At 39.2% G+C, this 15114-nt stretch overlaps 1 protein-coding gene across 2 annotated transcripts in view; it reads right to left on the bottom strand.

Annotated features, from left to right (window-relative positions):
- The window catches only part of KLHL1 (kelch like family member 1), a gene marked incomplete at both ends in the record, with an annotated part of 238023 nt that extends 225862 nt beyond the window's left edge, over window positions 1-12161 (bottom strand). For both annotated transcript variants that reach the window (XM_084276570.1, XM_084276571.1), the window contains one exon: window positions 11653-12161. In XM_084276570.1, the coding sequence (XP_084132696.1) occupies window positions 11653-12161 (509 nt within the window). The remainder of the gene's footprint in view (window positions 1-11652) is intronic.
- Window positions 12162-15114: the final 2953 nt, after the last annotated feature.

Genomic DNA, 15114 nt, shown 5'->3' with positions numbered 1-15114 from the left:
TTTATATTACTACATCTACTTCAGGAACACATAGGGTCTTGACTTTAAGGAGTCAGTCTCAAAACAGCTGGTTTCACTTTTGTATGTTCTGCTATATAATTCAGTTCTGTTTGCTTCAGTTTTCTGTCTTAAAAAATCCCAGATAATAGTACTGTCACTTACTTTAATTAGTATAATTTCTTTAAACACTACGCTTTTTAAGATATGAGTATGCGTATATGTTAAATGTCTAACATCATGGGGACTGATTTTTGTTTTATGTAGCCATGAGATTTAGCACACATACTCCAGTGGAAGAGCAAATCAAATGAAGAGGAGAGGATGTACTTAAATTACAAAATATATATTCAAAGAATGTTGTAGAAATGAGATGATAAAAGAATTTAATCCTCATATAAAATGTTAAGAGTTTTTTTAACCTCTTACTCGCATCCATAGCCAACCTTTTCATAATGAGATACTGAGATACTGACTGATAGTTTGTGAGAAATTATTTGGTGTACTTCCTTCTTCAAGGCAAAAGGGCTGTCATGCTTAAAGATGTTATGCTTCTCAGCCATTTATCTACTCTAGTTTCCTAATCCCAGATATCAGATAGTCTATACCACTCCTAGGAAATCTGTTCCTGTGCATCAATATATGTAGAATCAGTTTCTTACTGATCATCTCATGTGTGATTTAATTCCTTTAAGTCTTTTCCAACATTCCTTTCATGGGAAGACTTGATGAATACTGCTATCTAATCTTGAAAAACATACAAAATTTACTTTTCCTTGGGTTTTCTGTTTTGTTTGGGTTTGATTTTTTGGGGTTTCTGTATATAGTATGTTTCCTAAAATTCTACTGATATTCACCTAGAATTTTACATTTCTACAAACAAGCCCTACTTTTCTTGACTTTTGTGGACAATACAGTAGAGCTGAAACTCTACTAAAATTCATAAGAGAAGAGGAATTAAGTTGTTTTGCAGACTGTGCATTTGTTTATATATTTCCATGATCATGTTTTAGCAGCATGATGGCATTATTGACTCATATTTTACTTGCTCTTTACTAACTGCAAGACTTCTGCAGAACTGCTATCTAGACATTTGATCCCACTGGGTATCTGTGTTGATTATTCTTGTAACAAGATAGCAAGTCGAATTATTCCATATTCATTTTTTCAGAGGATATATCTGGTTTTTCGAGATTATTTTGCATTTGAATTCTTTCCTCCAACAAACTGATGAATCATCTAAGACTTTTTTATTTTTAAGAAGGACATACTTTATTTCATTATTTAGTCATTAACGACTACAATGAAAGAAAAATATGAAGAATTCCAACAGATACAACTATTGTTTCTAATTTTTCATGTGAACAAGGCTTTCCTCTTGCATCTCTTTCATAACAGTTTTCATACATTTCATTTCCACCCCCAGATGAACAGTGTACAGAAGTATTGACTTTAATCTAAATTTCAATCCTCTCAGAGACTATTATATTTTCAAACAAAAGTCATTAATCTTCTAAATTAAAATAACAAGAGTCAAGATATGCAAAACTCAATTCAGCAGGATTAATTATAACCAAATATGTTGCTGAAGGCACTGCTGATTAACAAACAATTATTTATTAAAGCTTCATTAAAAAAATCTGAAATGTGGTTTAAAGTCCTCATGTCTGTCAACAAAAGACTAAAAAGATTTTAAAAAAATTGTTCCCACTAAAAAGAAAATATTAAAAATTGTTTATTCCTCATTCTTTACTTCTCTTTGTCCTTCCTTCTCCTTTCTCCTTCCTTTTATTTTAATCTCATATATTTTGAATTTGTGCTTAATGTTGATACTTTAGGGTTGTTGTTTTATTTCTTGTGGGGTATTCTTTTTCTCAACTTCAGATAATTGATGTAAAAAAATTAGGTTATCATTACAGATAAATTAATAGTAAAAATTAAGGCAAAATGACCCACAAACAAAAATTCAATTTGCATAAATAGAATCACCAGACTTCACACACAGGAAGCACATTTAGCACGTTGAGTGGTTCAATATTTTTTTAATAGATCATTTTATAAAAACAATCTTTCAGGCATTCATAAATCGATTGCATGCATAAAAATGTAACAGTGCATGTGGAGATTAATAATGAATGGTAGTATACTAATACTACTATACATTCTGATGTAGAGGTAGATAAATAACAAGAAATTTGAGAAAAAGTGGTGAAGCGAGTCAGCCTAAAGGCCTGGATTAGTGACACACCTCACCTGTTTGAAACATAAAAGGTAATTACATCTCTGTAGGCAGCCAGGAGTGCATCTAAGAACACAAAGTTGGGTATCTGAAGTTAAAGTGCCACATACTCTTGCAAGTACAGATGCAGTGTTCTTTTTGTGTGTGTTCTCCATACTTGCCAAAAAAATCTGTAAGACAACTTCTACACCCTGAAAGAACTTCTTCCTTACTAAACTATGTTCTGGAAGGAGACAGTCTCAACAAAAACATGCAGCACTACAAACCTATGCATTAAATATGCACCCTGTACTTTCCCTCTTTACATATTTGCACACCCTATATAGAGGTATAAACCATTTACACAACTGAAGAATCACTAGAAAGAATTAGAAGCCAAAATGGGATATTTATATTCAGCAAAGGGGCTATATGGGCGTGATTAAATATTCTTTATATTATTTGATTTTATGTTCATCCTTGAGCTTGTCAAGAAGCAATGCAACAGTAGCAGCAAAAAAGATATCATAGGGTCAAAGCAGTGCTACTTTTTTCCATATGGCTACAGTGGGAGGAAGGACAAAAACAGATGACAGATAAAGTGTTATAAAAGGCTGAACATTTTCATGTTGGTAAGACATAATAAAAGAGAAAACTTGACTGATACACTTCAAAGAAGAATGAATGGCAGGTAATGCATTCCACACAGTGAATCTAGCCATTTATTAGACAATAAGAAAGTAAGTGCCCTAAATTCAGACAATCAATTTGGTGTAATAAAGATTATTGGTTAACATTCAAGAAATAAAAAACTGTGGAATACATAGCACATTGAGCTAAGTCGTAATTCTCTCTGCACATTTCTGTTGGTTTGCTTCTGAGAATTACCTACTCATGCTCATCCTTTGATTAATAAATTTTCCCATTTTATTTCATTAATAAAATTCAGCATTTCTAATGTGAAAATAGCATTAGCATGAACTCCTGCAAAGTGATGTCTCTGGTCTTAGGTAAAAGCAGCATCTGTATGGACACTAGACTAGGATGAGTGTCCTCTGATTTCTGCTATGTTGCCCCTAGGACATACGTGTGTATCTTTTACATTAAAGCCTCCAGACACATCAACGCAGTTGGGTCAAGTAGAACAGACCACATTCCACATGAAGTAATGTCTAGGTAAGTGAAAGGATGGATTCTGGATACAAACTGCTAGAAAAGGCGTATATGACAGAGACAAAATGTGCCACGGAGATATACAGTAAAGGACCGAAGGGTGAAGAAATAGGAGGTATGATTAGAAATGTGGTTTGGAAAACCAGGCTACACAAGACAAGAGCCTGTGGTGCTCTGAATATAGATCTTTACAACCATATAACAATAATCCTCAGTATCGACAGTACAAATACTCAAGGCTTAAGTTGGAAATAAGAGATACAGAATTATAAACGTTATAGTATGGTATTCTTGTAGCTGGCAAAATAAATGAAAACCACAGGCAAGAATATGTGTTTGTGACAAAGAAGGCCAATGGCATCCTGGAGTCCATTAAGCAGAGTGTAGCCAGCAGGTTGAAGGAGTTTATCTTCCCCCTTTACTCCGCGCTGGTGAGGCCAAACCTGGAATATTATGTCCAGTTCTGGGCTCCCCAGGTGAAGACAGGAAACTACTGGAGAGTATCCAGTGGAGAGCTATAAGGATAATTAGCAGATGAGAACATCTCCCTTATAAGGAAAGGCTGAGAGAGCTGGGGCTGTTTAGCATAGAGAATACTGAGGGGATCTGATTAATGCTTACAAATATCTTATATTTAGAAATATTCATAAATATTATAAAGGGCAGATGTCAAGTGGATGGGGCCAGATCCTTCTCAGTAATGCCCAGTGACAGGACAAGGGGCAACAGGCAAAAACTGGAATATAGGAAGTTCCATCTGAACATGAGAAGAAATTTCTTTACTGTGAAGGTGACAGAGCACTGGAATAGGGTGCACAGAGACACTGTGGAGTCTCCATCTCTGGAGATACTCAAAAGCTGTCTTAACATGACCCTGTGCAACCTTCTCCAGGCAAACCTACTTGAGCAGGGAGGTTGGACTGGATGACCTCCAGAAGTCCCTTCCAGCCCCTACTCTTCTATGATTCTGATTATACTGAAGATATATACTGAAATTTTCAGATAAGTCTTTACATATATTTTTGAGAAGCTTACATTGTTTTATTTTGAAATTAACTGCTTTCTTGTCTCCTTCTGTTATGAAGAGTACTTTAAATGTGTAAATTATGATAATATGCTAATCTATTATAAACATTTTTAAACAATTTAAAAATAAAAGGTTGAAGACAATAAAAAAGTTTTTAAAATTATAATCTTAAGTTAAAAATGTATTTTAATATTTTTTATCTGTGTTTAGTTTAAATATTGGTAAGTTATGATTTTTTAAATAATAAAAAAATATGTTTTTTGTAAAGTTTAGGCTTCAGGATTTGGTTTTATTGTTGTTGTTGGGTTTTTTTCCAGTATTACTAGGAATGGCTACATCATTATGTATCTTTCTGCAGCAGTTCTCAACTTTCTACAGGTTATATTTCCTTTCAGAAACTTTGTTATTATCAAAAGCTATTGATGTATCAAGCTATTTCCCTAGTGCAAATAGTTTATCTTAGGTCATCATTCCTGTATTCTCAATAATTGTTCAAACCACACTAGAAAAATTGCATACTAGGAAATTCTATGAAAACATCATAGTGTAATATTTAAGGAGCAGTTTCCACTTAAAAAACTGCAACTTTGAGGTATGAAAAGAAAGATCGATCACTTAAACTGCTTGTATCCGAGTGCAAAAATAAAGATGTCACAAGGATAAGATTTATCCTTTAGAATGTAATGGTCACATGCTAAGAATATGTTAACCTATATGTAGCAGCACTGTTCTTATGAATTTAGCACAGATTTCAGAAATAATCTTTAATTTTTTTCCTTGTATACCATTTAAGTGAATTTTATGGCTCACAAAAACAGCACGGGGGAACAAAGTATAATTCAATAATAGCTGTATAGGAATTCAAATATTAAAACTATGTGTATGTTCATATTACATATATATATATATAATTTTTCTCTATGTGTGTATTATGTTGTTTACATGAGAAGGAAACAGATTACAGAGATGTAAATGTCTGTGTGCACATATAACCTATATATGTCCATCCTATTATTATTACAAAACTGTTTTTATCAGGGAGGAGGCGGGGAGATATTTAAGCCACTGGTGTTTCTGTACGCTTACCTATGCAGATTCAGCATTTATTAGATTTTCCAGAGATAGCTGTTCTTCCCTGTACATGCTTTCTCTGTTACTATGGAAAGGCTGAACTGCATTTCCCTTTTCTAATGCTGTTTGATGTTGCTCTTAAGGCAACCATAGTTTCAGAGGTATTTTAGTGATTTAGTTACTCTCTGTGCAGTTGGTATTTCCATTGCCAAATCTTTTCTTCATGTTGAATCTTTTGGAAATATTCCAGCAAAACAGTGCAAGCACTTCTGAAAATAAGTCCAGAGGGGAAAAAAAGCAAGTTGTTTTAGTCAAAGTATGCGGATAGCAACAACAAAAATAACTGCAAGCCTTGCTTTCTAGTGGGTTTAGCAGGTCCATGTTTCAGAGCAGCACCCTTACATTTATTGGGATAAGAGATATGCTCTTTACTAATGCTATGAAAATCTACTACAACTTAATTAATTCTATCCTTTTAGAACAGTTTGAATTTGCAATGAAGACTTCAAATGATGTTCATTTTCTCAAATTTAGTTGAACATTAAACATTTAAATTGAACATTTAAATCTGAACTAGCCACTTCAGACTACTGTTACGCTCAATGAAAAGAAATAAGCATGTCTGGAAAAACAATTCACCTTATTCAAAAATGTGCTCCTAAGAAAGAGATAAGATAAATCTCCATCACTGACAGAATGAATTACTCAAATGTATGTGTCCTACTGACATTAAACATAGCAAATGGTACCATCAATTTGGAGCAGTTGAGGAAACAGGTCAAAGGAACACAATAAAACCGGGAGCTGGGGAGAAAACATAGGAATGGGAATTCTATTAGGATTCCATTAAAACTGACAAAGGAGCTGGAGGAAGGCATAAAGGATACTGAAATTCAAGGGTTATGAAATAGTGGCAGAGAAACAGAAGAATGAGAGGTCTGACAAGCTGTTAAGGAGCTCGGTGATAATATGACTTGATTTTTAAAAATATCTAGGACAAGAGACAGGAAAAAATGAGCAGTTCTGTGTTACAGTAAGTAACCTGGTGAGTAAACCATGGAGGCATATGGTAATAGAAGCCATAAAAATCAAGCAACACTGGGTAAGGAACCTAAGATTTGAATAAGGCAGAAAGTATGAATTTATAGAGGATGAAACAAAAGAAAATAAGCTTGGGAAGACCAAGAAGAAAAGTGCATGAGTTTTAGCTTGCCACCAGGACCTCAAATGCAGCAGAAGACCCTGAAGACTTGCTAGCCCTTCAACTGTCGTATTCCCCAATACTTATGAAGAAAAAGTACTCAATTAACATCAGTAACTATCCACACAAGGAAGGAGAACTTCAATTTGCTGTCAATTATCCTGTCAGCCCATGTGTCAGTGTGATGTACACTGAATACTCAAAATTTCAGTCCTGCATCCTAGTGGTGGACAACAGAAATAACAGCACTTGAAGTGAAGTTCTGTCTTCTGCTTCCTTTGTTAAATACCTAAAAAGGAAGCTTCGAAGGAGAAAATTGTGTGGTCTGTGCTGCGTATGAACCCTGCCTCTTTTGGTGTGAAAGTCAAAAGTATAAGTATAAAAGCATAACAGTTATATAACCATTTTCAAAAGTTTCAAGTTGAAAAGCTGACTCATAGTAAAGACAAATGAATTATTCTCATCTGATTCCCTAACCTAGAAATTCAGACATGTGTGATCTATGTCCTACCACTAGCATTAAATAACTTTCCTATCAGAGCAGTAAACATGAGATAGCCAAGCCAATGGATAACACAAGCAGCTATAAATTTGACATCTATAGTAACTAATTTTAGTATCTGCCTATCACAGTAGCATCCACAGTATCATATTTTGATATATAAATAATAGGACAAGAGGAGAGCACCTAAGAAAGACCATAGCCACGTTCAGTTGAGCAAATCCCTAAAGGTGCCTTTGTTCTCCTTTTTTTGGGTACCAAAGTCGCTGTAAGTGGGAAACTGCATTTACTTAGAAACCAGAGCCCAGAATCCTGTCTTGAGACTAGATACATATTACAACAGTACATCAAGCACTTAAGCTGTAAATATTGACGACAATTTTATCTACAATTTCTAAAATGATCAAAATATTTTCTCATTAAATTAGAAAGCTGCACTGAAATTCTTGCTCATCCTGACAGGTTTCAAACATAACTTTCTACAGCATCATGCTAATAAAAAGGTGGTGGGTTGGTAAGAGAAAAGGGGGAAGACTTGGAAGTGGGATCAAAATGCAAGATTTGTGTGGTCAAAACAGAAAAATACAAAAACATACTTACCCAACAGTTTATTCTATAGATCAAGAAGATACATTGTTATGCTCCTGCTTCTACCCTGATCATTGCTATTATTTCATATCAAATAATAATTTGATTTAGTTTAAATAAATATTTTTGCATGTAGTGACTTGTAAACCAAATTGCTCAGTAAATGTTTGAATTAGACAATTATGCTTTGCCTTACTAACCTTTTGCACTCCCATTCTGATGTGTTTTTTTTCTAATTTTCAGTGACAAATCCAAGAGAAACAATAGAAAATGCTCTTTCCTCATGACTGTCTTCTAGTGAAACAAGGTAAGAGTGAGAAACTCTGCTGTGTGAGTACGGCACAAAATCAGTCCTTTCACTTCTTGCTTTACAGTGCACTCTTACACAGTATCTAATAGTAGGAGGACTTCCCACCTTCTTTCAGAAGCTGTATTTTCAAACATTTTAATGTTTTATGAAAAACTTCTGTACTGTCAGTTCTTGCTTTATGTGGGCTAGCCACATCTAGCATATCTTTCTTGGAGCTGCCTCTTAAACACAATGTTAGTTGAATCTTGTGTTCCTTATTCCTCTCGCACACAGCCAGAGGAGTCTGGGACTGGTTTGCAGAAGGGCTCATCATTTACTGGTGCAACTGAGAACACAGAAAGTAATAGGAGAAAAAATCTGTTGTGCTCTGAAACCAGCAATTCAACTCTTCCTCACTTTTATCTGTCCCTGTTTTACTCCCACATTGTAAAATAGAGCTGTTGTAAAGATAAGCCCGTGAATAGTTTGTGAGGCTTGTTCTGAGTGTAGTGGTGAACAGTGCTGAGGGCTCATGAGTAATTACATCTTCATAGGATTTGGACAGTGTGAAGCAAACAAAGCATGCTACCATTCACTGAGGAAGGAGGAACAAAAATACTGACTCTGCTTAGTTAGTGAATACCATTCATGCTGAGGGTTGATTAATACGTCCTGTGGAAAGAGCTAACATGATCATGCAAAAACTCCATTATAAAGTCATAGGAGCTGATAGCTATATAGGAAATCTTAGGACTGGTATTTTCCCAGCATCTCCTTGTCAACTTATAAATTTTAATTGCAAATTTATTGTATAGGTGTGGGGTTTTTTTCTAACTGCTTTTTCTGACATAATTAAGACGAAAAGTAGAACCTGTCTTTAAATACCTACTGCAGCTATTGCCTCTTTTGGCACGCAAGCTCTAAAACAGTTAGGCATGCAACTTTCATGTAAGCCATTTCAAGCAATCAGGCAGTGTTTTAACACTGACTGTTCACTGCAGAACATTTTTTGTTTGTTTTTACAAATATGGAATGTAGTACAACTATGTCAGTACTTTATATCAACCATGAATACTAACCCTTTAGTCTTCTTAATACCAGTGGGACTATGCATAGTTTTACTTATGCATATGACTACCTGTACAACTAGCATAACAGGATGTACATACAGATTAATAGAAGAAATAGCAACAAATTAATCCCAAGCATAAAAACAAAGCCACCTTCCTGATCTGATCCTCATATTATGTCCTAACAGTGGATTGCTAGCTCATACTGCCCAGAAACCTCCTGTTCACAACATCTGAAATACTGTGGATATGGTCTATATTGAAACATATGCAAATGCTGAATTCTCACCATTTTTACGAAACAAAAATGCTGTCTTCAGAAAAGTCCTAAAGTATTAACTTAGTTGGTAAAAAAACATCTGGGATAAAATACTAAGGAAAGCTGGGAGATAACAACTCTGCACTCACTGTACCAAACATCCAGGCATACGCCTAAAGACTTGGTGAAAGCTTCACATATTCATCTGTGTATGTATTTGGTGGTATCTATCATTCAGGACTAAATGGTAGTTTACATACTCTTTAGTTTAAGTTTAAGGAAGTTGGCACCTTCTATAAAAAGACTAGGTTCTTCAGAAGGAAGTAAGACAACTTTTCAGGGCATCAGAAAACTGATGGATCACAGAGCTTTCAAGCACAGTACTGCCATAGTTGTAGCACTTGGCCACCTCTTGCCACAGCATTCAAAATTCATATGGGGAAGTGAAAGGTTCTTAGATAGAAAAAAGAGGAAGGAAAGTCTCAGACTCTAAAACTTCCTTCAACATTTTCATATCTCATAAGGTGGTATTTTTATTGATTATAAAATGGTATCTCTCTGCCTTAGTTGTTTTAAATCTGAACAAATTTTAGCATATGCCTTCAAGAAGATGATGAGCTACCGATGACTACATGTCTTGTTTCAGTAGCAATGAATGAAGAACGTGGAATAAATGCAGTATGAAAACCCAAGAGCAGTACGAACAAATCAGATCTATATTATCACTAAGTGCATATGTGACAAGAAAGTTCATTCCAGCAAGTCAGCTTGTAGGAACAAATTAAGTGGTGCAATCAAAATTCAGGAAGCTTCTGTCAGTATGCAGATGTCTGAAGACTCTCAGATCAGTGACACACCTAATATAAAATCTATAGAATATAGATATTTGTATGAGTTTTTAACCTTTTCTATTCAGTTCAGAAACCTTGAAGAGGTCAGTGGGTTTTATTTTACCTGTAGTCTATCTTGATAACATTTTGTATTGCATCCTATGATAAGCATCTTCTTGTTCAAAATAATAACTTCCAGTGTTCACGGAAACTTCAAAATCTCTGGCTTTTTCTTTAAAAATGTCCCCCAAGTCATCCATCAGCTACTCCACATTTGCTTAAACCATGCCGGTCCTATGAAATGAACTACACTAACTGACGAAACAATAAAGACTTTCAAATAGAGAATATATGCTCTAGGTGTCTATGAAAAAGCTTAAAATGCTCAAAGTTATATGCATGTGTACATTGATCTACAACTGTACTAATCCAAACAAACACACTGGGCTTTCTCTTTAATCAAATAGTTCATATCATATGCTTTACTTTCAATATGAAGAACACATTTTTTTTTTTCCTTTTGGAAATAGAACTGTACATTTCTTTCCACAGAGGAAAAAAAAAAGTAATGAATGACAAGGGAAATTAAAATTAAATTATTTTGACCGTAGGGAGGTGGAGGTAAGCAGAGTTAAACCAATGAAGGGTTTTATCCTTGGGGTTACCTGTAGCAGTTTCTGGAAGCTCTATGTTTGCTACATTTCCCTCTTCTAACGATTTTAATTTCTGTGTGGGCTGGGGAGGGGGCAGGGAAGAGGGGACTAACAAAGAGACGCAATTCAACGTTCAGAAAGTTTCCATACGAAACAGAAGCACATGGATGTGCCTTGCTGCTTCTTACACCTTCTCTGGTGTCCTTTTTCTCTGAGTTAGGCTAACAATTTAGTTGCCAAGTCCCAGGAAAGCTGGCGTTTTTACTCACAAGCTTTCACCTGGCGTCCCAATATGCCAAACAACATCACCTCCCCCTCGCATTTTAATGAACTTCTGAGAAAGTTGGATGGCGACGATGCCCAGCGTGGGACGCCGGCTTCAAGAGGCACCAACGCACCCACCAGCCCCAGGGGCAGGGGCAGGGGCAAGGGCCGGGCTGGGTAGGACAGGGCTAGGGGCCACATCTCCTGGCCGCAGCGCTCCGCTCCTGAGGCTGGCTAGTCTCCCCGGGACCCTCGGGCAGCCCCCCCACACCCTTCTCGCGGAGCAGGGCTCTCCACCGCCCCTAAATCGTGCCATGTCAGACTAAGGAGCCTTACCGCCCCCAGGCTCCGCCACCCTGCCGCAACAATGCCTGCACACTTGCCCATCCGCGCCCTCACCCTCGTCACTCCCCGCCCCTCACCCCAACCCGCCCGGGGGCCAGAACCCCCCACAGCCACCCGACCCGCGGACCCCGCGCAGGTTGCGCCAGAGACGCCGCGCTCCCCTACCTGTGCCCGCCTCCGTCACCTGTTGCCCGGCTGCCTCCATCCGCGCAGTCCCCCGGCGCCTCCTCCCGCTCCGGCGGCGCCAAGGGCTTCTCGGGCTCCCGTGCCACCTCCATCCCGCCGGGCACCGCCTCCGCCTCCTCCTCCTCCTCCAGGGACTCCACGTAGAAGACGGTGCGGGGCAGCGGTGGCCCCGGGCCGTGCCCGTGCCCCAGCCCGTGCCCTCCGGCCGGCCGGCCGCCTGCGGGCAGCAGCGTCCCGTTGGGCGGGCTGGCCGTGGTGGCCGCCGAGGAGGCGGCGGAGGCGGCGGATTTCTTCCAGAAGGCGCTGTTGCCTCTCTCCTGGTTCTTCAGCAGGCGGCTCTGGCTGGGCCCCCAGTGCTCGAAGCTGCTGTCGGGCGGCAGACAGCCGCCCCCCGCCGGGCCGCCCGCCGGCGAGGGGTGGCTGAACAGTTTCCAGCGGAGGCGCAGGATGTGCTTCACGTCGAAGTCTTTCCTGCCGGAGCCGGACATGGTGCCGCGGCGGGCGGGGGACGGGCGCGGGCTGAGGCGGGACTCACAGCGGCCGGGCAGGGCCGGGCGGCGGCGGCGGCGGCGGCGGCGGCGGCGGCAGCAGCGCGGGGCGGCCCCGCTCCCGGAGGCGGTGGAGGCGGCGGCTCCTCCGGGCAGCGCTGCGTGCAGGGCGAGGGGTGGTAGCCGACAGGAGGAGAGAGATGCGCGCACACACCAGCGCGGGGAGAGGGAGGATGGATGGATGGAGCGATGCACAGAGCCGAGACACCCAGCAGCGAAGGGAGAAGGAGAGAGGGAGAGATACTCAGAGCTGACGAGAATTGCACGGTGATCAGTGGAAAGGGGAGGAGAGAGAGGCAGAAATGAGAGACACCTCTCAGGGGAGACAGGCACTTGCGAAGGAAGAGCGGGTGAGGGAGGCTGCGAAGACGAGCTGATCTGATTAACGGGGGAGCGAGCGGAGCTACAGCCCGGAGAGGACCGGAGGCGGCGGCAGCCACACTGGGAGGCAGGTGGCTCTTCCTCAGTCTCTTAGAGCTCCGTGACCGAGTGCAGCCAGAGAGGGAAAAGTCACCTGGAAGCCAGTCTCCACCTCCCGATTTCCCATCCCATTTCTCAAGGGAGTCCCACGCCTGTAGTTGACTGGGATGGCAAAGCCTGAGAGCTGGCACAGAGAGAAAGCGGGGCTCCTTTATATACACAGTACGTGGGAGAAGAAAAAAAAAAAAAATTAAAAAATCACGCCCGTGAGGCTGTCAAGGTCCTCACTGTACAATTTTCTATCTATCTCAGCGCCTCTCACCAAGCCGCCCCCTCCCCTGCATGTGACGCAGATGCGCTCTGGGGCCGTCAGCGTGAAGAGACGGGGGGAAAAGGGATGCTTCGGTCTTCCTCACGCAAGTAAGTCGGTAGGTCACTCACTAACTGTGGCCCTCGTAGCCTCCTCCTCTCTTCTCTCCAGTGCACGTCTCTTCACCTTGGTATTTTGGTTCTGAGACCACTGCTACAATACCGGGAGCAAAACAAAGCGAAACAAGGAATGCAGCAGCAGAAGTAAAACACGCAAGTGTGAATCATGGGAGTGCAAACTTAATAGACTGCGTGCAGGCTGGATGAGGTTACAGGTTAATGATTTATTCTTGCAGGCTCCATTCATTAGCCTGGTGGCTCGGTATTGCTGTACCAGTAGAAAGCATAGGATAGAGGGGCAGTGTGTCAAACAGAAATAGCACTAGGCATGTGTTTCTTACCTCTGCTCTTAATGCACTCTGACAGCGCTAAACCCAAGGGAGGTTCCTTCACAACAGAGAGATCTGCTTATGAACATCTGCCCACCTGGGAGGGGTGGTGTCATGAAGTACATGGTGCATCTGGGGCATAATTAAGGAATTCAAACCTTTATGGAGAAATGTAGGAGAGGGATATGGGGGCAAATTTACACTGCATGTCATCACCTGCTAGCTTATAAAACCCTCATGCGTAAAAAGTTGCCAGCACTAAGATGGTATAGTGACAGAATACCTGCAAACCACGTGTACCTTACCAAGTAGTATTTTGGAAGAGGAGTTATCCATAAGAAAATGATGAAAAAGATTGAATTCTTCACAGGAACTCTTTTTTGTGTTAACCAGCTTTACCCAAGCACTCATGCGCTATCGAAAGTTTGTTATACTAACTCTTTGTGAATTCAGGAAGTTGAAGGAATTCTTTCCTTCAAGCCAGAATGTTTTAACTCCTCATTCATAAAACACTACAGCTTGAAAATTCCTCCAGAGAAACACACAAGTCAAACATTAATTAACAATTTTATTACTTTTTTTATTTAGTTATCACTGAAGGAGTGCTTCTGGGTACAAACCAATATTAGGGTTTGTGTTTAATGTTGATAAAGTTCTGGATTTAACAAAATAAGAAATTCAGGACACAGATTCCTACTTTCAAGGGAAGAATTGCCACTGTGCATTTTAAATACTGATTTATGCCACAACAGCTGGACTGCAAACTCTCTAATGCCTCAATTTTGCTCTCAGTATTCAGTGACAAAAAAAAAAAAGACAAAAAAGACATTCTAAAGCAAACAGAACAGACAGTTCTTTTTTATCCAGTAACTGATCTAAGTGAATGTGTGCTGCTTGGGAGAGCAGCTGGAAGAAAAAACTAAAAATCTTCATCTAGAATAGGAGAGATGAAACTTTCATCATTTCAGAGACATTAGAAATGTATCTCTTACTGCAATGCATATGAAACCATCTGTAGTGAATCCTGGTTACTTAATGTCTAGTTACAAGCTCTAAAAGATGTGGATATGTACATATATAATAACTTTAATCAATGAATATGTAGATAGACAGTATGCTATCTATTCTGCATTTAATACTCCTTAAGTGATTAGGAAAATCCAAAAATACTCTGATTTGAGGAAAGCTGCATCATTTCCTTGTCATATTACAAATCTTAGACATTATAGAATCTCCATTAATATTTTAGTTGTCCACATGATGTGAACAGTTGATAGATTAGATTTTCTATCTTTACTCCTGTTACGCAGATAAATATAAATTACATTACATTCTAACATTTTTTTTTCCTTTGGGCATCACTCAATGAATACATTATGGTATCACCCAGGAAAATGATTCAGGTTTTTTATCACCTTTCCAGTACAACTTTAAGATAAAAAACAGAGAAAATATTTGAGGTTATTTGTTGTTCATACTTTTTTTTTAAATTTTGGTCATGTCAATAACTGAAATAAATAGTCTTGGATTTTTATTCTTAACAATTAAAATACCAACTCTTCAATATATTGTGTATAGGTTTTGATATCCTTTTTAGCATTACTTGATTCTTTCATATTTTAGCACGTAAATTTTTTTTTCAAGTAAAAGATGCATTAATTTGGGATGCATACCTGATTTTTACTGCATGAAGATGTATGAACACTTCTCTATCA

This window comes from Gallinula chloropus (genome assembly GCF_964237585.1).
Source record: "Gallinula chloropus genome assembly, chromosome: 1".
Taxonomy (NCBI): domain Eukaryota; kingdom Metazoa; phylum Chordata; class Aves; order Gruiformes; family Rallidae; genus Gallinula; species Gallinula chloropus.
This window is presented reverse-complemented; position numbering and strand designations above follow the sequence as displayed.